This window comes from Drosophila suzukii (assembly GCF_043229965.1).
Source record: "Drosophila suzukii chromosome 2 unlocalized genomic scaffold, CBGP_Dsuzu_IsoJpt1.0 scf_2c, whole genome shotgun sequence".
In the NCBI taxonomy this organism is placed as follows: Eukaryota; Metazoa; Arthropoda; class Insecta; order Diptera; family Drosophilidae; genus Drosophila; species Drosophila suzukii.
The window spans coordinates 2,765,347-2,789,730 of record NW_027255896.1 but is presented as its reverse complement, the minus strand read 5'-3'; the positions used below and the strand labels follow the sequence as shown (position 1 = coordinate 2,789,730).

The following is a 24,384-nucleotide window of genomic DNA, read 5'->3' as shown; positions in this document are numbered from 1 at the left end:
CATACAATCCTACAATATGTATATGCATATGCAAAGATATATCAAGAATAAACATGTTTTGACTTTTTTTAAATATTTATATTTAAAAAAAAAAATGTTTCCATAAAATGTAGTTAAAGTAACCCTATAGTTAAATAATACTATGTGTATGCTAAGGGTTCCATGATTTCTTGAAAGCGTGAAATTAAATTTGCTCCTGTTTATGCGAAGCGGCTGAATTCATGCATTTTATCAATCTCAGCTGACAGAGATGCCGGACCGGTGGAAAAAGGTGTGAGCGATATTTAAACCGAACATTTTTTTCGATTCGCATGAAATAATCCTGCTAATATTAAAGATAAAGTGTGCAAGCCAGTATAACATTTTTTCTACCATCAAAATAAAAGATAAAAACTAGTTTCAATTGGCACTAAATTAAAAAATAATTTGTTTAAAAGTAAGGTGTATTTATGTATTTATATCGATCTGGCAGCTCCGACAATTAAATAGAGTTAGCAGAGTTTAATTGTGATCATTTCACGCTTTCAGGTTGAATTCATAGTCAACTTTCGTGTGTTGCCGAATTCACGAAATGGCGTTTATGCACACACGAATCGGCTGAAATCGCGAAATGAAAGCGTGAATTTGGCATCGCATAGTATAAAATGACCTTACAATTTAGAAAATATCTTACCCTAAAATTTATGGCAAGCTTTTCTTGAAGACTAAAGTAGGGCGATTTCCTTGACTTTTGGGGGTAATTTTATTTTTGGTGAACACAGTATTTCAAAATACCATTTCAACGACATATAGCAGAAATCTGTAGCTTTAGTTGTTCACAAGAGGGTACGATGTTTAGGTAGGTAGGTGACACCTGTTGAAATACACTTGCGTTGTCTAAATACAATAATATCTATTCCTTTATCTGGCTATTATTTTTTAGTGAATGGACTTACTCTAGGAGTAACGGATATAATTAATATGTAAATATTAATTTATTTTTATTTTGAAACCGTAAAGCCCTTGAGCATCCTAAACTTTTGATCATACATTTGATCCAACAAATACATATTCTTAAACTGTCTCTATAGGCACCATGCAATATAAAAAAGCTTGTATAGGCGTTAAGCGTGAACATTTTACTGAATCGAGTAGAATGAGAAAAGTAAAGGAAATGTATTTATTAAGTCTAATGTATAACACGGACCGCAAAATTCCGAGTTTTAAGAAAGCCGTGGTCAAAGTGGTCAAACTTTCGGTTCTTAGGCACTTTTTACGGCTTCCTAACAGCTTTGCCGTCCGCTAGGTGGCTCCGACTGGAAGGTGTTTTTATACCCGAGCAGAGGCTGTTATGATTTCAGTCAGAAGTTTGCAACGCAGTGAAGGAGACGGTTCCGACCCCATAAAGAATATATATTTTTATTCGGCATCACTAGACTAGTCGATCTAGGCATGTCCGTCTGTCCGTCCGTTTTACGCAAACCAGTCTCTCAGTTTTAAGGCTATCGGGCTGAAACTGTCCCAAAAGTCTTCCAGCTGGATCGGACAACTATATCTTACAGCTCCCATAGGAATAATCGCAAAAGCAAATTTTTAAGAAATTATATCTTTGGTGTTTTTTAACATATAACCTACGCTTGGAAATAACATTCTTAACTAGTTCTGAATTTCGAATTTAATCATATCAAAATCGGACGACTATATCAGATAGCTGCCATAGGAACGATCGAAAAATTGGTGAGAAAATATTATGAAACAAATTATAGCTTCTGTGTTTTTTGACATAAAACCTCCTACGTTTGGAAATAACTCATTTAATTAGTTCTAAATTTCGAATTTAATTTTATCAAAATCGGACGACTATCATATAGCTGCCACAGGAACGATCGGAAAATTGGTGGAAAAACAGTATGAAACAAATTATAGCTTTGGTGTTTTTTAACATATAACCTACTACGCTTGGAAAAACCATTTTTTAATTAGTTCTGAATTTCGTATTTAATTTTATCAACCCTTCATGCTGCTTTGAAGTTCATATATAGCTGACCCAGATTCCTGATTAACGGACTGCACATTAAAAAGTATATTTAATTAACTATAAAAATGCTGTACTTATCTGGAAAAAGGATCCAGCTTGAAGGACCAAAACGTAAAGGGATGCGGGGTGAGCTGTTGCGTCGTTGCTGAAGTACGGTGTCGTTGACTTGCTGGGGCACTGGGGCGCTGTGGCTGGCTTCTATGGTGGTCCTTTCATTAGAATTCTACTGGGACATTGAACACAGGTGTAAGGAAAAGCCGTGAAACTATTTGCTTAAACAATTGTATTTGCTTAAACCCAGGAAATAAAATTGACTTTCAAGGCGATCGGTCGTGTTTTAATCTGCGCTCCGAATTTTTATTTTTTTTTTGTGTTTTCCTAAGACGGTTTAAATCAAAACTTTTAATATTCGGTTCCGTTGTTTTTGTAATTTCTAAAGTTTTCTTTTGGGCGTTGTCCGCAGAAGTTACAGTGTTGTTATTTTTGCATGCGCATTAACTGCATTTCGCTCCCGCTCTCTTGCATTCATTTCCTTAATTTTTTTTTCTTCCTCAATTGAAAGCTTAAGTGCGCAGAGTTTGCTGATTCAACTCTTTGCATTAAGTCTCTCTCCTTTTGACAGTCGAAAGTTCTCATAGGCACCGCAAGCAATCTAACGGTATTTAAGAACTACTGAGTAGCACACCAGTAGACACAAATATAGTTCACTCTCGATTTTAGTGTTTCTCAACCGGGCTTTAAATGAATAAATTTCAAAATAATTGGCTGGTGGGAATAGACAAACTCAGAGTGGCGGATCATGTATCCTCCCAGAAACACCAAAAATTCAAGGAGAAGATTCGGGAGAACTTTTTGACACTTCTCGGCCACCTTCTAAAGCTGAGTTTCTTAAACTCAAGTTAGTGCCATCTTCAATAGACTTGAGTCCCTATGCTCGCAAATTGACATAGGGCAGTTGCAGTCGATGGATGAGTATAATTTAAAAGTTCACCTAGAATCCTTTAACAATTTGGAGTCTTGTTTTGGCATCGCTTAATCTAGCTTGAAAGAACAGGATTTAAATTCCATAGGTTCCGAATTGTCAATGAAGTCCAATGAATCAAACTTAATAACCCTTCAAGCAAAAAACCATCATAGTTCAACGATGGGATCGAACGCTGATGACGCGCCGTCAATCATGGTGTTGACCAATAGATCTCGCTTACCTCATTTAAAACTTCCTAAGTTCACCGGGCTTACACGGATTGGTCCAGCTTCTACTCAGTGTTTGTAGCAGTCATTGATAAAGAAGCAGAGCTGACCTAAATCGAAAATTTTTAGCAGTAAGTTCGTTGGAAACTAAGGATGCTAACTATCAAGTAGCATTGGATATTCTAAAGAAACGATATCCCAATAAATGTCTTATATAAGAGAGATATTTGGGTTCGAGCGAGTAGACTCTTCGGTTGCAAGGTTGCGGGCTTACACGGATCGCATAACCTCACATCTTTGGGCAATTTTGTTGCCACTAAGAAGGAAATTTATGGGTTCTGGTTCACGCCTTACTTCAGAAACTCGACAAAGCCACGCAATCAAAGTAGGAAGAAGTATCATGAAATCATGAGCTATCATCGTGGGAGAAATTTTCCACCTTTTTTGGAAAGTAACTGTCGCACAATGGAATATTTTGAGCTTGCGATGCAAGGCAATCTGTGGCAAATTAGCATCTCTGGAAGGGCCGTGAGTACAAATCAAAGAAAATCATTTGCAGCTTTAGCTGAATCGGCGTTTTGTGAGGTTGTTGCCCAGGGCTCACCACAAGGAAGCGATAAGGTTGTCCTTATGCACAACCGTCTAAAAAGGGATCATCATGCTCGAGACTGTTCGACAGGACCTTGCCATGCCTGTCAATCAAGGCATCACACGCTTCTTCATTATAGACAATCAGTCCAGAAGCCCCAGGTTCAAGTCATATGATTCCTCAACGTAGTATCAGTTTCACTGTCCGTCTCGTCATCCGCCTCGCAATCAGCCTCGCAACCCCTTGTATCTGATTATTCGGTTGAGCCGGTGCTTCTCGCCACCGCCGTGGAATATTCCGTCAAACGTAAAGCTCGCTAATCCTTTCTTCTTCGTGCCGCAGCGCATTGATCTACTGATAGACGCTAATTTGTCCTTGGAGTTGCTAAAAACCCATCTAGGTTGGATTTTGTCTGGTGGTGGGCAGCAGGGCCCAAAACATTCGTCATTCATCGAAACTCATCGCTTATCGGAAGAGCGTGGTGGCATTTCATTAGACGAACTCGTAGCTCGGTTTTGGGAAATAGAACACGTCACTGAGCCAATTGCATTAAAATAGGCCTCCATAAAAAGCATGACCTTGCCTTGATGGGTTAATCTTATTCGCAAGCCAAAGGCGTTTGGAAAACCTCGAGCGAACATTTAATAGGAATCCTCAAATAAAAGTTGCCCACTCTTCCTTAATAACGGAAGGCCTAGCTAGCAGTTGACGAAGCTGATTCCTACCCTTTAGGCTCCGCCGTGGTTCTACGATGATTTTTATGTAGACGACATGATTTCTGAAGGCAATTCTCTGCCAGAAGTCTTAGAAGACATGCATCAGACTACTAGTCTTTTAAAGTTTAAGAATAAGAAACTGGTGCACCAATTCATCTAAGGTTTTGCGTCATATTCCCAAATCAGAAAGGGAAGGGTTTTTGAAATTTGTTGATGGAATGAACATAACAAAAACTCTTGTACTAGTTTGGGAGCCACATCGAGATAGGTTTTTGTTCACTTTTGCTCGTCATAATGGTTCTGAAAAGCTTACAAAATGCTCAGTTTTTCAACAAAACCAAGGTGCTACGATCCACTTGGTTTAGTCGGTCCCACTATAACAAAGGCCATATTAATCTTACAAAGGATGTGGAGAGACAAGTTGCAATGGGATAAAAGTTTGCCGCAATCGTTGGATACAGCGTGGTCTGAGCTTTTCAAGGAAGTTTCGGAGGTTGAATACGGTGAAGTCCCACGCTATGTTTTGCAGCCAGGAACAAACGTAAAGGTACATGCCTTCTGTGACGCCAGTCTGCTGGCCTACGGCGCCTCCATTTTTGAACGATCGAAGGGCGAAGTCAAGGTACATTTAATATGTGCAAAGTCGAGACTAGCGCCTTCATTTTCATTAACCGTGCCCAAATTGGAGCATTGCACCGCTTCTTTACTTGCACAATTGGTCAACGACTTATCTAATCTGAAACTCTACACTGGCAAATTCTATTGTTGGCCTGATTCTTCGGTCGTACTACCATGACATCGCGAAGAACCTTCAAAACTGGATGTCATATAGCAACAAACAAAGGATGTGCATTGGAAATATGTGCCCACATCCTTGAATCCGGCAGATATACTTTCCAAGCCTTTGGTTGCATTGGCCCACTTTTCTGCATGAGGAGAAGATCAAGGGGCCTAACTCGTGCCTACCAGAAAAAATTCTTCCTGAGACTCTTTACAAAGTACTGCTGGCCTCCGGCTGTTCAGACATGTCCCTTGGATTCAAATACATAAACTCTTTTGGATCTATGCAACGAATTTTTGGATACGTATACAAATTTATTAACAGGTTAAGAATGCCCAACCTTACTGTGGAAAATGTTCGCCGAGGTACTGATATAGTAATTCAAACAGTTCAGATGGCACAATTGGTACAAAACACTACAAAAGGAAAAAACGATGGAACCTTCAAGCAGCCTTTCTTCATTGTCACCTTTGGAGTAATTCGGCTCGGCGCTAGCCTGCGAAACTCCATTCTAGCCTTTAAGGCTCCTCACCCTGTGATTTTGCCTAAGGATCATCCAATAGCGTTAGCTATCATCACCTACTTTCCTACCAGATCTCTCCGAGATAAACTTCAGCCGATTAGATTGTTGGCAACGGGCTACGTGTATATAGCAAGACTTTTGGAAAAGACGGAGTAAAGAGTACTTGACACTGCTCCAACAACGTACAAAGTGACACTTAAAGAACCCAGCGATGCAGGTAACCCCCTTAAAATGGCCTCTAGCAAGAGTCTTCGAATTGATTTCCGGAGCCGATGGCGTCGCCGGCACAACAAAAAAAAGAGCGGTTACAAAGCTTGAGTCTAGTGTTAAAAACCCAGATCTTTCAAAAGGGGGGAGGATGTTCGGAGCTACAGCTGATACAACTCCTTGTAAATAGGGCATCAACTTTCTCTTTCTATTACCACTCATTCGAAAGCTTCTGTTGTCTCTCTCTCGCCTTCTGGCTGTCGAAAGTTCTCTTGCAGAGCAGTTCCAATTCGAACTCCAGCGATCGCAGAAGCTGCTGACGCGCGATAAAGGAAATTCTATGGTTCATCTCAAAAACAATTGTTAAGACCGATGGAAATAAACAATACATTTAAATTACTACCGAGCGTGTGTTAGTATATTAAAAAATTGTTGTCGAAAGTTCTCGGCAGCTTAGAACAGTGCTCTTCCCGCACTTTTAATTACTCGTTTGCAAATTTTTGATTTTTACGTCATTAACATGAGTTACTCTTAGCGCTGGATTCCCAATTCAATAGCCTCAATTTGTACTTCTAGTCTGCCCTTATCAGTCTGAGTCTGGTCAGTCATTTCTCTGGATGAATCTTTGTATGGGAAAGGAGTACGTAACAACTTTTTTTGTTTTGGTTTTTATGTCAAGCCGTTTTTTTATTGGTTCATGCATATGTATTTGTTTAAAGATAGGAATGCAATTTCAATTTGAGAACAACAAATTTAGTTTGTAATTTGAAATAAGTTTTGACCCTTGAAGGTAATTTCCCAAAATAAATTGCATGCAGTTATTGGCGGCGGGTATGCTTACAGATTATGAGCAGCACATATTAAAACCACATTGGAAAAATGTATAATAGAGAAATGGCAAAATACAATTTGAAAACAAAACAAATGGAATTTTTGGCCTGTTTGTGGTCGCTTATTGTATAAATTTAAACTTAGCACGCTCCTTCCAATTATTTCCCAATTTTTTTTTTTTGTTTTTTAAGTCAAGCCTGCAGAAAAAGGAGCTACTTGCCTTTTTTATTGGTCCTTATATTTTGTAGTTAAGATACTAACTATAGGGATTCTAATAAAAGATAACAATTGGAAATAAATATAAGTAGTCGAATTAATTTTATGACAACTAGATCAAAAAAGGAAATAAACGTGTGAGACACTGTGTGGAAATGATTTACTAGAACTCCGGATTATGATGATTTCATTAAAGTACAAAATTAAAACATTGACTTAATTGATAATAAACAATTTATTCAATTTGCTTATTCAATTGTTCAAAGAAATAGAATCTCCTCCTGAAGATTTAAAAAAAGTTTTTATTGATCAAGATTTACTATTAAGAAAACATCGCTTACGATTTTTGACATTTGACCAACAAAACTTAAGGGGTTATATACCTTTTTTTTTTCAAAAAAATTTTTTTTGATGAATCCTAAAGTATATCCCCTAGAGAACATTTTCCCAAATTTTCATAGAGATCCGAATAATAGTTCGACGATGACTTGTAAGTTTCTTTGCTCGACGTCAATAGTTGCATATACTCAACGTAAAACTTTGAATGCGATTATCTCAAAGTCGTGTTTTTCCAAAAGTGCCTTTGCTGTGACCGCGATTGCACAAGAACTATTTGATCGATCTTCTTCTTTTTTTTTTAAATTATTCGTAATGATTGTGCCGAGTTTTTGATTTTGCAGATCAGAATTTTTTAATAAAATTTATAGAACTCGAAAAATCAACTTTTTGGAAAAATCGTTACTGTATGCAGAAAAAACCAAATATTCTTGAAAATAATCGTTCACGAACTGGAAATAATACTATACTAATAAAAATTTTTTGGTTTTTTGATATCAGTTGACCTGCTGGACTTCCATCGCGGTCACCGCAAGCCGCTATAAAAAAAAGGGTTCCGAGAGAATTGCCATAACTTCGTAAATTATTTATATTTTTTCAAGAACAAACGCTTGTTGTTTCGATAAAAACATGTACTATCAATAAATAATAACTTCAGTGTCTTAAAATTATTGCTACACACCTGAAAAAAAATCCAAAGTTCCCTTAATTTTTTCGCTCAAAAAGGTATATAACCCCTTAATTGATTCTATCAAACTGGCAAACATTTTAAAATTTCAAAGAAATAAAACACGAACAAAAGCAAGTAATCGCTGACTTATGCGATATCTCTGTATTCAAAATTACACTGCACTAAGAACTTTTAATAATAATTTATATAAAGTAACCAATAATAAAAAACAGAGGCGAGATATAAACAATGGAGCCATTTTCCAAACCGATGAAAAATTATTAATAAGCAAACCAGTCGCAAAATGTGCAAATACATATTATGAAATGTCTACATTTAAGAAAGAACTCTTTAGTTATCTTTGGACTCTAAACGATAAGAAATCAATTTGTAAGAAAATAAAAGAGAAGAAAAAAAATAGACATTATCAATGATGGGTGCCATTATTATAAATAATAACATTGTTTTCAACAACTCCGAATTAAACGGGTCATCCCTAATAACATTTAATGGTAAAAACACAATTCGTAACAGTTCAAATACCCATTTAAAAAACAGAATTCTTAACTATATAACTAGGCACCACTAAAAAAATTTGAAATATCCAATTATGTATTATCAGAATCCTCGGAACTCTATTTGGATAATATTAATATTTTAAATCCATTCATTAAAATAAAAAACATTTAAATATCTATTTCTTATATATAATTAAAATTCTGAATTATTAAAATAATAATATTCCCAAGAGTATAAGTTAATATGCCAAATAACACCGAAGCTATATTTTTACATTTTATAAAAATAAATTGTTTGATAATTGTAGCTATAGGATATAGTTGTCAGATCCGAATTATATACAACCTGCACTAAAAATGAGACGTTTGGGAAGGTTTCATCCCGATAGCCTTTAAACTGAGAAACTAGTTTGCTAGATCGACTCTTCTAGTGATGCTGATCAAAAATATACATATATGTAAAAATAATAATAAAATAAATTTTTTTTCTTTTAACAACATGTAATTTAAAGTTATTTTATTTTATTTTTTTATTTTTTTTTTAAATCCTATATAAATAGTATAATAAAATGTCGACAAGAGAGTTTATTTGTTATATCAGTGCATCAACTGCTGGGTGAGTATACTCTATCATTCGGAGGAGGGAAGCACCCACAACAAAAATAGCAACGGAAGAAGCATTAAAGTTAATAGAATCATTCCGATGAACTTAACAGCTGCATTGCACTCTGAATTTATTTGTTGGGGATTTTTATTAAAAGTTTTTTTGCACAAGATACGCAATATGGCATTCTACCTAATGTGTCTCAATAAGACTATCACTGGTGCACAAGGAGAATATGCGAAGGCGACTGCTTTATATGTATGTATGTACCACATATGACCATGTATGTATGACCACATATGTATGAAAATTTTTAAGGTCATACTCTCATCTGCCTATAAGGTGCGCATTGAGGAATTTAAACTATACCAAACGAAATTGTTTGAAAACAACGCGATACAGGGTCTGCGAATTGGTTTCAAAGTTTATAACCCATACGCACTGTTGAGGCCCTGACTTGGATGGAAAGTCCGTTGTGTATAGTTCTGACTTAAGATTTCTCTTCAAAAACATTTCGGTATTTGTCGTCAATTTTTTATTTTTATTGACCGATATACGAGAGTTGACAAAGTTGGGGAGGGGAAATCGATGTTTTTGAAAAAAGTTTTGGCTGGTAAACATGTCGTATGACTAATTTTTATAAACAAAAAACAAAAGAGTTTAAAAATGTCAATTGGTTTGGGAGAAAGAGCGGTGAAGTGTAAAAAGTGCACATTAAGAACATTTTATTTTTTTTGGCCGGGGGCAAATGTTCTAGGTTATTAGCCTAATTGTATTCTTATGTTGTAGCCGGGTGGTCACACAGTTATCAACAGCAATTTCCGGTAAAGCACAGGGTTGCTTAAATACCAAATAAAATATGGTTCGCTTTGGCATGAAAAATTCGAACAATGGGAATAGGCCGATGAGTGTCAAATTCACGGTCAAGGGAGGATAACATAATTTTTCTAAAAGTGATCCATGAACCACTACCACCGCCTTGAGAGCTCTTACGGTAGGATTAGGATAAAGCCAAAAGGTTATAGAGAAGGAAGTTGGGTAATGACTTAAATATGCAGATGAGCATGTGATCTCCAGACCAGCAGGATGGTCCAGACCATGCCAAATATCTGAAAGCCAAATTGTTGGATGAGTGTTTGAATCTGAATTAGTATGATAGTGTTGTCAAACGTCGGTTTTATAAATGTGAGTCCGGCGTTAAATTCTGTGAGTGTGTGATCAGGCAGGGTTCGGGGATCCACGGTCCAGAAAAGTGAGCTAGCCAGGGTAAAAACCCGAAATATCACGCAGGAGCTACTATGTCCATAAGACTTACTGAAATTACGCGTCGAATGAAAGACACATCTTACATGTGACTGAGAAATCGTAAACTACCAAAAAATGAAAAAATATCAATATATCGACATTGTTTGAATAAAAATATATTTTTATATCGTGATATTTCCTTTCTCTGATATATGGAATACCACTATTTTATTAAAATATATTTTTGATATTTCCTAAGAGGGCACACTGATCGGAAATGATGTGATTATGATGATGAACAAAATACTTTTCATACATTTCATTTCCAAAATTCTTTTGTTGTGTGATTTCAAAAAGACAAATGGCTTAAACACTTTAGTACCAAAATTCCTTTTATTGTTTGTAGTTCACAAATATCAGTTAGGATGCTCACCAGTTCTGGCAGGTGTAGCATTTGACAACTGTATCAAATGTGGAAAACGGTTACGTTATGAGTCTAGTATTTTTTGCTGACCAACTTTTGATATGTTGAGCAACAAACATAGTTATTTTTGGGGGGTTTAAGCCAATACAATAATTTAAATAAAATAATAAAAATACTCGATATATCGATATTTTCGGGTGATAAATATTTTATCAATTTGATAAATTTAAAAAAATATATATATCATTGATACCATATATTTTACATATTTTCACAAACCTAGCTCCGTGTGACTTCTGGCTATTTAAACTGTTTCGAGGATTGAAAAAAACGTTGACATAAGTTTATTTTATCGGGGGGATTACTTTGAAGGGAACGAAATTGTTTTAGAAAAATAAATAAGGATTTTTAATTTTACAAAAAAATTCACCTATTCTAGAGTGCTTTAAAATGGACGTAATTTTATTTCTGAGCTCTAATGAATGATTGAATTCATCAACATTATGTCAAAAATCCATTAAAGTAATATTATAACTTATATAGAAAATATTTAGAAGTAAATGATTTCTTAATATTTATTAAAATTGTTTTCCTAAATTTCCAGTGTCTAATACTAGAAGAGAAGCTAAGTGACTCGCACTTGTTCATGGAGTTTGAACGCATACCGAAACGACGGGAGCATGCTTTATACGAATGTGCCCTACTGGAGGAGAACGAGCAGAAGAATCACGACCCGAACTTTTTGCCCTATGATGACAATAGAGTGCGATTGACACCATCAATGGACAATCGCCACGGTTACGTTAATGCCTCCTATATATCTGTACGTTCAAACATAATGCACTCCTAAAAAATGATAAATAATATCAATTATTTTCAGGCCACAGTGGGCACAAAGCAACGGTTTTACATTGTGGCCCAATCCCCGCAAGAGTCGCGAACCATGAGCATCTTCTGGCAGTGTGTGTGGGAGGCCGATGTGTATTTGGTGGTTCAGCTAACCGAGGATATGAGCTATGTTCCACTAAGCAGTCAGCAGCGTCTAGAGTTTGGTCAGGTTTGTAAAAGATCCGTGCATTGAGTTTATTTGAAGGCATTACAATTTTTTATACCCGTTACTCATGGAGAAAAAGAGTTTATTTTATTCGGGAAAGAGTATGTAAGGACCAACATTTTTAAAGATTCTGTAAAATTGTAAATAGGATTTTGTTTTGATTGTCAAAATTTGAAATTCAAATCGGACCAACTATTAAAAAGTTATAAGCAAATAAAGGAATCGACTCTTGGTGGGCGCAGTGCCGTGGTGTGCTATCTTGAGAACAGTTGCTTTGCTGCTTGCATAAATCCATATTCTACCGGACGGAGTATCATAGCGGATTGCAGAGCTGTTAGTAAACCGCAAAGAGGTACCTTAAAATTGAAAGTTTATTTCTTCGACCACGGTTTTCTTAAAAGTCCCGATTTTGTCGACCTCTGTTATTATACAGTAGACGTAATAAATACATTTCCTTTAATTTTCTCATACGGCTCGCTTCAGAAAAATTATTACGCGTATATTAAATTTGTCGGAAAGTATGTTACAGGGAGAAGGAAGCCTTTCCGACCCTATAAAGTATTAATACTCTTGATCACGATCCTTAGACGAGTCGAACAAGCCATATCTGTTTGTCCGTATGAACGGTAAGATTTTGGAAACTATAAAAGCTAAAAAGTTGGGATCTGGCATGTAGATTTTTGAGCTTCTTACGCAGCGCAGGTTCTTAACGCCCACAAACGCCCATATCGCTCACACCCGTCTAGCGCCCACATAGTCGACGCTGCCGACTACGGCGTTCTCTCTTGTTTACGTTTGTTGTTAGTTGAAGAGACCCACAAAAGAAACGCAAGTGCTTTCAACCTAACCATATGTCTATCTACTTACACATCACAAACGAAATGCTTCTTTCTTTTTCTCTTGTTCAACATTAACTAGTTAACAAATTTAAGATGCGAATTATTCAAAGCAAATGGACCAAATTTAATAATTATAACTGCAAGAAGTTAACTTCCTATCTTGTTTATACTCCATAATGTTATGTGTGGTATACCCGTTACTCGTAAAGTAAAAGGGTATACTACATTCGTCGGAAAGTATTTAACAGGCAGAAGGAAGCGTTTCCGACCCCATAAAGTATATACAGTGGTGCTCATATACTTAAGCCACAAGACTTCAACCAAAAATTTAAACGAAAATTAAGAAAAGTTTTTATTTCACAGCTCCAATTTTTTGTGTCACATTAGTTCTATATATCAGTGTTCTAATAGAAGAATAACCAAGTTATAAAAATATATATTCAACGAAAAACTTAAAAAATCTGAGACCATCTCCAAAATGTCCTGCTCACATACTTAAGCCACCTGGAACATATTGGTTGAAAAAGTTAAAATTTTCCCAATATTCCTTATACTTTTAATAAATTTACTTCAATATTGAGTGGGATGACCTTTCTGCTTAAGAAGAGCGGAGCAACGCTTAGGCACTGAGTCCACAAGACGTGCGCACTGTTGATGGGTGATTTTCCTCACTCTTCTTGCAAAACTCGCCACAAATCGTTTTTATTTGCTGGTTTTTTTTGGCCAACGACTTGTTTAACAATTCCCCACAAGTTCTCTATAGGGTTAAAGTCGGGGCTCTGCGGTGGCCATTGCAAAACATAGATTAAGCCACGACTTGACTATTTTGCTGGTCGTTCTCCTGTTGAAATATCCAGGCAAGTGGCAAATTATCGGCATATTCTCCAGATAAATTGTTAACAAGGATGTCCCTGTCCATTTCGCCGTTCATAATGCCTTCTATCTTCCCTAGGGGACCTACGCCCGATGCGGTGAAACAGCCCCAGACCATAATCGAAGCCCCACCATGTTTAATAGTCTTCTTCGTGTATTTGGGGTCCAATTGTTTGTTGGGAGAACGTCGTACATATGGTTTACCATCACTCCCAAAGACATTAAACTTGCATTCGTCTCTCCAAACAATCATGTTCCAAAAATTGGGACCTTTTTGAATATGCTCTCTGGCGAATTGAAGGCGCTTTTTAACATTTTTAATTGACAGCAATGGTTTTTTTTAGGCAATGCGTCTATATAACCCAAATTCATTTAGCCGTCTTCTTATGGTCTGAGTTGACACATTCACGCCATAATCTGCCACCATTTGACCCCTGATTTGCGTCCAAGTCTAGAACAGATCGGCTTTACTGATTTTGGAAATCCGTCTATCGTCGTTTAAAGTGGTTTTTCTGGGCTTTTCACGTGGAACACTTTCCCGGGTTCCATGTTTCTTATAAAATGCAATCGCATTTCTGACTTGGCCACGCGAAAAATGTAAAGTCTTACAAATTTGTAGAATATTTGTGTTTTTTTCGTAATATCCCATATTAGCTTTCTTTCGGCCGAATTTGAATTCTTATTTTTAGCCATAGCGGTCAAATTGTTTTCGGAAACGTATTTAGTATTCAATACTTTAGTTTAGAAAATAACTAGCACAACTTTTCCGGAAAAAACACAAGTTTGACGATTTTAGCTCAAGGTGGCTTAAGTATATGAGCAGAGCACAATACTCCTTTTTGACATTTAGTCAATTTTTTGGAAAATACGAACACCTACTTGTCATTTTTACTGTGATCAGATGCTTAAATAATAGTGTTGCAAAATGCAAAAATTTCAGGCCGAAGTAAATATGTTCAAAAAAGTTATTAAGAAAACAGTTTATGGTAGTGTCAGTGACTTAAGTCTATGAGCACCACTGTATATTCTTGATCAGGATCACTAGCCGAGTCGATCTAGCCATGTCCGTCTGTCCGTCTGTCCGTTTGTCCGTCTGTCCGGATGAACGCTGAGATCTCTGAAACTATGGGAGCTAGGCTATTGAGATTCCTGAGCTTCTTACGCAGCGCAAGTTTGTTTCAGCAGAGTGCCACGCCCACTTTTACGCCCACAAACCGACCAAAACTGTGGCTCCCACAGTTTTGATGCTAGAACCAAAACTGAAATGTATTGTTCTCATCAATACCTATCGATTGACCCGAAAAAAAGTTTGCCACGCCCACTTTAACGCCCACAAACCGCGAAAACCTGTGACGCCCACAATTTCCATGCTAGATAAAAAATTTTAACTGAACCGTATTGGTCTCGTCAATACCTATCGATTGATAAAAATGAAAAAATTGCCACGACCACTCTAACGCCCATAACGCTTAAATCTGTCTACCGCCGGTAGGTGGCGCGTTTAATCTCGCTTTGCTGCTTGCATATCTCCATTTCCCTTTGGTCCCTTTAGCTGAGTAACGGGTATCTGATAGTCGAGGTATTCGACTATAGCGTTCTTCCTTGTTTTATTTCTGAGCTCTAATGAATGATTGAATTCATGTCAAAAAACCCATTAAAGTAATATTATAACTTATATAGAAAATATTTAGAAGTAAATGATTTCTTAAAATTTATTAAAATTGTTTTCCTTGCTGTTTTGCTCAAGGTCTCAAGGTTACTTGGATATGATCCACACATTCTGTAGAAGCTTATCCTATACCTCTTAAGAATTCGCGGTTTAAATTAATAAGTTAATTCTCTTCTTAAAAAGGTGATATAGTTTAGTTGCCTAAATTCAATGATGAAAAGGTAAGATTTTACTAACTTTATTAGAAACGTGTTCCAGCATTACGTTATCATTTATTCTATCTCAGAGCAAACAGGGTGATTTTAAATAAAAGTTCAGAAATAGAACTCGAGCATCGGTACAGTTCGCAAACGATACAGTACCTTGACTTTTACCGGGAACTACGTTAGCAACCTAATACGTCATTTGCAAGCCAAACACAGATCGGATCACGAAGACGATGTCGAAAACAATAACTGCCAGTTAGATAGAAAAAATTAAGTTTTCTGTTACCGCTGGGCTTAGGACGTCAACAGGCCAAATATTTAGTGGATTAAACATACCTGCGAAATGTGAATCCACAAAAATGAGTAATATAATTGCGTTAAAAGATCGTCCTATGTGCATGAAAACAGATACTGCAATTGCTGAGTCCTTGGAGTCAATTCCAAATTTTTTGAAGGTGTTAAGATTTTCATTAAAACACTTGGCCTTATCGAGCTAAAAATGGGATACGTCACAAAATCTCAAAATTAGTCTTTAATAGATGATTTTAATATAAAAAAGAAACTGATTTACAGTATAACTACTAATAACGGCCGAAACAACAACAACAACAACGGCCATTTACAACTTCATTCAATCGTTTCGACTAAATGTGCCGCTCACACTCTTTAACGAACAAATTTTGTTGGTCTGCTCGCTACGAGATTCGTGCGGCTAGCTCAGTAGATTGTGTGTTCGTCCCACTAAATTTATATGACGTGACTGATCAGTGAGAAAGCACTGAATTCAAACGATGGTATTTTTTCGTTTTACTTATTACAACGGGTGGCTGGCTTGGTTGGTCTCGGTGTCGCCCCGCGCTGACTCCAGAGGCTGCTGATGATGTTCGTCTTGGCTCGTCGACGCGTTGACTCAATGATAGCTGACTCCTTCCTGTATCTCGAGTGCTTCTGGTGTCCCTCGCCTCTGCTCGCTCGCCGACGCGTTGACACAAGGCCGAATGTCGCGAATTGGACTCGCAGAGAGTTGGGCCTTGCGGGCTATTCTCAGACTAGGGTGAACAGGTTCCTTGCTTTCCAGGGCAACGCCTTGCGAGGCAATGACCACCTTTCTCTTGCTCTGTCCTGACCAGTCCCAGTTCGCGCTGACAGTCAAGACTAACGCTAGGAAGCTACCTAGCAGTTCGTTTTGCTTTACGCCTAGTGCAGACGAAGGTTCCACTTTAGCCTCACCCTATTGCTTGTAGTCCGTGACGTTCCTGCGCTACTCAATGAATTCTCCGCGGCGGCAAAACGTGGCTGGCGGTGACGTCCACTGATGTCGCTGCCGATGTGCTCTGCTCGCCCTTCCTGCCTGGTAGTGTGGTTCTCTGGCACTCGGGGTTTCGGTGAGTTGCTGTTTCGGGACTTCGCCGGTAACTGACAGACCCGCCGGGCGATGTGCCAGGGTGTGGACGCGAAAAAGTAGAAAAAAAACCGTCTTTACTTAGCCGTGTGAATCCCCTTTAGACCTCAGCTACCTGTGTCGCAATTCGGAGATTCGTAATGTCCCAATCTCCAACGTCCCGACATAGCGATCTTGCTCCTTGTAGGCGTTGACTTGGTGTTCACGAACTGCAGGTTGACTTGGTTCTTTGATAAATGATCTTTTCCAAAGTCCACGGTTCCTGTTTGGCCTCTTTGTGCTAGACCCTCATCATGTTGAGTTCATGCCTTAGCGCTGTCCTGTTGATCCTCCTGTGGCCTGTAGCACGCAGGCGCGCAGTCCCGCTGTTCAGATGTGGCACTTCTTCTCCTGGTCCAAAGTCCACGGCAGAATCCAAAGTCCGGTGCGTTCCGTTATTATACCCGTTACTCGTAGAGTAAAAGGGTATACTAGATTCGTCGGAAAGTATGTAACAGGCAGAAGGAAGCGTTTCCGACCCCATAAAGTATATATATTCTTGATCAGGATCACTAGCCGAGTCGATCTAGCCATGTCCGTCTGTCCGTCTGTCTGTCCGGATGAACGCTGAGATCTCGGAAACTATGAGAGCTAGGCTATTGAGATTTGGCGTACAGATTCCTGAGCTTCTTACGCAGCGCAAGTTTGTTTCAGTAGACTGCCACGCCCACTCTAACGCCCACAAACCGCCCAAAACTGTAACTCCTACAGTTTTGATGCTAGATAGAAAATTTTAACTGAAATGTATTGTTCTCATCAATACCTATCGATTGACCTAAAAAAAAGTTTGCCACGCCCACTTAAACGCCCACAAACCGCGAAAACCTGTGACGCCCACAATTTGCCACGCCCACTCTAACGCCCATAACGCTTAAATCTGTCTACCGCCGGTAGGTGGCGCATTTTAATCTCGCTTTGCTGCTTGCATATCTCCATTTCCCTTTGAGTAACGGGTATCTGATAGTCGAGGTACTCGACTATAGCGTTCTTCCTTGTTTCCTTTTGGACACGGCACCCTCACTCTGCCCTTGAAGTCTCCAATCTCTCTCTCTCGAACCTTTCTTTCTCCAACCTGTAGTTCTCCAAACTCCCCTTCTTCAAATTCTCGTTCACCAAACTATCTTTCTCCGAACTTTCTTCTTCCAAACTCTCATCATCCATCTTGTCACTCTGAAAAAACTCCCTTCGCGATGCCGTTACTACGCGCTAATTCGTCACGTATCTGATAGCCGGCAGGCCACCATGAATAATTGTCTCGGCAATTTCTGGGGAGTTATTCAACTCTTCACATTCCTCCCTGTCTTCGGGAAACAAAATATCCCCGTTCCTCCTCTCCGGCTATAATCACTGTGTATCCAGAAGCCTTTGATTCTTGATAACTCCCTCGACGCTCCCTCGTTGCTTTCTTGATGCTATCCTAAGTTCCACAGCGCCGGCTCTCGATCCAGTCTACTATATTTCCCTCTGCGCCTGCCTTGGCGAATTTAAACTCTCCCGCGCCGCTACTTCATGTGTTGCCACTGGAATTTTGATACATATCGATCCCCAGCCCGCTGTTCATTACAGCGTTCTATTCCTTTTCGTCGTTCCTCCGTCTGTTCACACCATCTGTGTGCGATCTATAGTAAATCGGCTATCGATACCGATGGCGAAGCGTTGCCACCTGCTCCTTGCAATGTTTCACCCTTTGCCAATATTTCAAGTATTTTCTTGTGCCCATTGATAGCCACTATCGTCCAGTAACAATCGACCGCCTTCTAATCGAGGCGCCCCCTTCCCTAGGCAATAATGAGGTAAACCGTTGGACTCCGATGTGCTCGTATTCACCGCTAGCCTAATCTCCGGTCCCTTTTTGTTCCAGTTTCTCTGGTCCTGCCCTGCGAACTGCGCGATCATGGTCTTGACCGTTCTATTTGCTCGTTCTGTCGGATTCTCTTGTGATGTGTAAGGTGCGGTAAATTGCTGTCTGATACCCATCTCAGCCAAAAAACTTTTAAGGATGCGGCTTGCAAACTGTACTCCGTTGTCCGTTATGACCACCTTAGGGACCCCATACCTTGCGATTATGCGATCGCTAAACGCTTTCTTGAGCGAGTCGGCTGTCTCTCTGCGCAGCGGCACTAGTTCCGTCCATTTAGAGAATCTGTCTATCAGGACCAACAGCATTTGGTTGCCGTGCTGCGCATATCGTGGCCCGGGGATCCTCTGGCACTTGGGTTAGTATTTTGCCAGCCACCTGCACTTGTTTTGGTTTAAATCTAATGCATGTCTCGCATTTCCTTACATGGGCTCGTGCGTACCTGGCCAGTATAGGTGTCTCCCCGATGGTGCGTCGCGGTTTTCCCTCAATACTGTTTTCCGAAGCGACTTTGGGACGCACATCTTCCAGCTGCAACCCCTGAAGCCGTTGGCCCCCGCAGCGTTTCAGGTAGTGGTTGTCTTGACAAGGCGTCAGCCACCACGTTTAGCTGACCCTTCCTGTACGCTGTCTCGAAGTCGTACTGTTGTAACTCCAGGGCCCATCTAGCGATCCTTCCTGAAGGGCTTTCGGTGCTGTTGAGCCTCTTCAGAGCCATATGGTCGGCTACTACTTTAAAGTGGTAACCTTCCAGATACGGCTTGAGCTTTCGGATCACCCGGACAATTGCCAAGCACTCCTTCCCCGTTGTTGAATAGCTTTTCTCAGCGTCATTCAGCGTTCGGCTTGCAAAGGAGATTACTTTTTTACCTCTTCCGGTGTCCTAGTGAGTATTGCTCCGATGCCGTACACGCAGGTGTCTGTTTGTAGGATGATAGTTCTGCTGAAGTCCAGACATGCTAGTACCGGGTCTGCCACGAGTCTTGCCTTCACTGTTGCGAGACCGGTCTGGCCTGGGTTGATACCCGTCTGTTCGCTGGGCCGAGCGTCTCCAACGCCCCAAACAAAATTGTTTGCCTCCGTGCACTATTAATGTGATTCAACCATGTTAGAAACTTATCTGCTTTTAGTTTGTTGTCCATCTGAAAAAGGCTTTTATGTGTTACGTACTTGTGTGTGGACATGTGTTAGTGTGTTTGCGTGTTAGACTTTGACTACTTCGTTCTCCCGTTCTACTGGTTTTATTTTTTCGACGTAGGCTTTGTGTGTTTTCCCCGTTACTGTGTGTCTTATGTTGACTATTACGTTTAAGGTAAAACCTATTACTATGAACGGTCCCTCGAATTTCAAAGAAGAATTGCCTACACATTGGTGCTATTTTTGTTGCCGCAATTGTGTGTATCAATGGGTAAAGGGGTTGATTTGATATCAAAATAAATTCTTCAATAACCGCTAGTTCTGACAAAGATTTGTGGATCACTGGGTAAATGGGTGATTTAATATTTAAATCAGTTCTTCAGTAACCGCGAATTCTTAGGGGGTACAGGATTAGCTTCTAAATATTCTGTGGATCATACTCATTTTAATAAAAGACATTAAAAAATATTACTATGTGTGTTTCATGTTGGTCCCATTTGCTTTGAAGAATTCGCGCGAAAGACACCTTTGCGTTCCTACTTGTAGGTCTATTCAAAATTTCCAAAGTCGGCATAGGAAAGCCGCGGTTTCAAAACTAGTTTTATTCTGATCAAAAAATTAAAACCCAAAAAATTTATTTATTTTGAATTTTATTTTATTTCATCAGTAATGATTATTTTTGATTTTTATTATTTATCAACACATGCAAGTTGTTCAACCCGTGAAACTGTTCCACTTATGGAATTTTAAAATTCAATCTCAGCGATATTGCCTATGCCTTCAACGATATTGCCTTTGCCTTTGTTTAAGATTCTGCCTTTGCCTTTGTCATTAACTTCGAGGGCTGCGCTTAGCTGACCTATTAAGATAAATAAACCAAACGTAAGGTAAACACAGGCTTCCGTTCGAAGCCAAACACTTACGATCGAAGCCCAAAGTTTTGCATTTTTTTTTACACTCACAACGGGATGCGAAAGTTTCAGCATAAGCTTTTAATTTAAACAGAAAAAAAAGTTTTAGAAGCTCGAAAAAGAAAAGCTTCTGCCCGAGTTGGATAAGATTTTAGAATTAACAAGTCAGTCTTTTTCGGATTGAAGCCGCTGTTGGTGGTGGTTTGGCTTCGGGGGATGGTGCTTTGTAATCTGATTCCTTGCTTGGTGTCACATTTCTCCTGGTGGCAACTTGTCACCCCCTGTTCCGTGTGTATGGTTTGGTTGTGTCGCCTTGCTTCCCTGAGTCTGTTGCGAGACCGGTCTGGCCTGGGTTGGTCCGCTGGGCCGAGCGTCTCCACCGCCCCAAACAAAATTGTTTGCCTCCGTGCACTATTAAGGTGTTTCAACCATGTTAGAAACTTATCTACTTTTAGTTTGTTGTCCATCTGAAAAAGGGTTTTATGTGTTACGTACTTGTGTGTGGACATGTGTTAGTGTGTTTGCGTGTTAGACTTTGACTTCTTCGTTCTCCCGTTCTACTGGTTTTAATTTGTCGACGTAGGCTTTGTGTGTTTTCCCAGTTACTGTGTGTCTTATGTTGACTACTACGTTTAATGTAAAACCTATACCTATGAACGGTCCCTCGAGCTTCGGAGCTAATTTAGCTTCAAAATTGTCGACTGCTTTAAAGAGTTGGTGCTTTCGTTCCCAGACCAGGTCTCCGAGTTTGTGTCTCCAATCGCGCTAGCGAAGGTAATAAGCCCTGGATAGCTTTTGAGCGGCTTTGTCCATGTTGTGGTGTGCTAGCTTGCATGTTTCCTATATGCGTTTCCACCGTTTTTTGACAGTTTCCTTCTCTATCCCTGACCCAGTTGTTTCTTCAAAGAACAAACTTCCTGGTAGTCTCAGTTCGCGGTTGAGGCATTTCAGGGCTAAGTGGTCGATTACGACGACGAAGTGGTACCCTTCTAGGTACATCCTCATCTTTTGGGTGCCCCAGTGTATAGCCATGCATTCTTCCTCCGTTGAAGAGTAGTTTAGTTCCGTTTTTGACGCCGTCTTCGATTTCTTGCGTCTGGATCCGTGTGAACTCCCCTCGCGCTGACAATGTGTTCCAGGTTTTTCAGCTTTTCCTTGAAGAAGTGTCTTTTTCCTAAATTATTTTCAGATTTGTCCTTCGAAGTCTTCGCATTACCTCCCGCAGATCTTCGACGTGTTCTTTTTTTGTCCGACTGATGACCACGAAGTCGTCTAGATATGCAAAGGCGAACGGTTCCATTTCTGGTCCTATTACTGAGTCCAGTGCACTCTGAAATGTGGCTGGTGTGGTGTGGAGTCCGAAGGGCATTACCTTTCATTGGAATAATACTTTGCCCGGGACGGTGAATGCTGTGTATTGCTTACTCTGTTCCTCCATTGGTATTTGCCAGTAACCGCTGTTAAGATCCAGTGTGCTAATGCTCTTCGTTCTCGGAGTTGGTTCAAGATGTGACTATTTTCGGTACAGGATATGCATCCCGCTCTAAATGCTCATTTAGCTGTATGTAGTCTACGATTACGACTGGTGAGCAGTAAGCGGATCGGGAGGGTTCTATGAGTCCTTGTGACAATTGTTCGTCCATCCGATGCTTTGCTATATGGCTGACGCGAATGATCTTGTTCATTAGATCTAGCTCTGTTCCTAGCGCCTCTTGGACCTCTTCCACCATGATGTCTGTTGCTATCGATTCTTTACCATGACTCTTCGTTCTTCTTTCCCTTTGCTGACGTGTCTTTTTCCCTCCTATTTTCGATATAATACTCGTACATCTGCATTGTGGGATCGCGTTGCGTTGTCTTAAGAAGTCCATTCCTAGCAGAAGGTTTCCGATAACTTCGCCAAAGTTGAGCAGGGTTATTGCCCTCTTTAGTTTTCCTAATTCTATGGGAAGGTCTATTTAGCAAGGTCTGTTTGTACCATCTGCCAGTCTGACGGCCTCCTCCACTTGTTTTTACTGTCCATGCCTGGTTAGCCTGTTTGCCAGTACTCTTCTGATGAATCTCCTGACAGCTCCGGTGTCTATTGATCCGCTTACCCTCGTATCGCCTACTTTCACGTCTGCCAGGACCCGTCGACCATTGAACCTTATATGTATTTCTTGCGGGCGGCCTGTCGGAGGTGTTGACTATGGGTTCCCGCTCTGATTTCCTGCTCCCGACGCATTTTCTTGGCAGCACTAGTGTATGGTTTGGGTTCCGTCTTGTCCACATACCCTGCAGAAGAGTCTTGGAGAGTTACCGCAACCTCTTGCGATATGACCTGTCCGCTTGCATTTTGAGCATATGTTGTTCATGCTGAATGCGCTTACTATGCCCTGGTTCAATATTGTTTTAGGATGTAGTCTGAATTGGCTTGTGCTTCCCTGGGTTCTCTCTATTTGCCTCGCTTCCTTGTCTTGTGGTGCCTCGAAGTCCTCTGCCAGTTGGAGATATTGCGATAAGCTCCGACATTCCCCGCGGTTCGCGTAGCGTTTAAATTCGGTTTTACTTTTCCAGTATGACCACTCCAGTTTTTGCTGATCGTTGAGTCTAGTGAACCGCATGATTTTCCGAAATTCCCTTGTATAGTCCTTCGCTGTGTCCTCAATGCCTTGGAATCTGCGCGTGAGTTGTTTCATCGCTATTTGTTCATGGTCCGATAGCCTATGATACTCTAGGAACTCTTTTTTAAAGCTTTCGCAAGTTGGCATTGGCGTTTGGTGTGTGTGCCACCAATCTAATGCACAGCCTCTGAGCAGAATTACCATTGCTCCCGCTGTATGGTTAAGCTCGATTCCATTTCTCCGTCCTGCTTATGAACTCCATCGGATTTAATGATCCGTCGTATCCCGTTCCCCAGTTGCGAATAATATTCATTGTAATTATTTTGTTTACGTCTGTCCTGGGTGGTAACCTTGCTGCGTCGATCAGGTTGTTGTATAGATTCTGATCATGTTTCTCCGTTTTTCGCCTATTCCTTCCTATTTCCACAACCTGTAGTGTTTATTTATTTATTTATTTCATTTCGCCAACGGAATTCCTTCACTGGCTACTTGTACAATTCAACAACTTATCTTACGTACTAAAATTTACAAAATAATTGACTAACCTATGCTTAAGAATTGATTTACTTGAGAAGTAGTCCAATTGCATATCAATTGGAAGTGCGTTAGACTCATATAAGGCCCTATAGAGGGGCTCATTTTTGGAATAATTTGTTTGCCGCAGCTCGAGGAAAAAGGGATCAAAATTCCGAAGTTGTCTAGACGGGGCGTGAAAACCAACTTTCGATAGTAGTTCTGGACAGTCGATACTACCATCCACCAAATCAGAGATGAAGCAATTGGCGAGGATACTTCTACGATGCTCAAGGGATGGTAGGTGAACAAGCCTACATTGCTGGTGGTATGAAGGGGTAGGGTCTAAAAACCTTAGCGGCAACAAAGCGAATTTCAAAAACTGTTTCTGTAGACGTTCTATTCTGTTCCC

At 39.8% G+C, this 24,384-nt stretch overlaps 1 protein-coding gene across 10 annotated transcripts in view; it reads left to right on the top strand.

Annotated features, from left to right (window-relative positions):
- LOC139353985 (tyrosine-protein phosphatase non-receptor type 21-like) overlaps positions 1-24,384 on the top strand; it is a 358,621-nt gene that overhangs the window by 213,855 nt on the left and 120,382 nt on the right. For 6 of the 10 annotated variants that reach the window (XR_011605043.1, XR_011605044.1, XM_070998183.1 and 3 more), the window contains exons 4-5: positions 11,473-11,691; positions 11,749-11,925. The exons of 1 other annotated variant lie outside the window; for it this stretch is intronic. Coding sequence is in view for 7 of the 9 variants with exons in the window: in XM_070998183.1 (XP_070854284.1) it covers positions 11,473-11,691; positions 11,749-11,925 (396 nt within the window). In the remaining 2 variants the exon portion in view is untranslated. Of the gene's footprint in view, positions 1-7,908; positions 9,094-11,472; positions 11,692-11,748; positions 11,926-24,384 lie in introns of those variants that run through there. 3 more of the 10 variants (XM_070998188.1, XM_070998199.1, XM_070998189.1) reach the window with 3 other exon arrangements.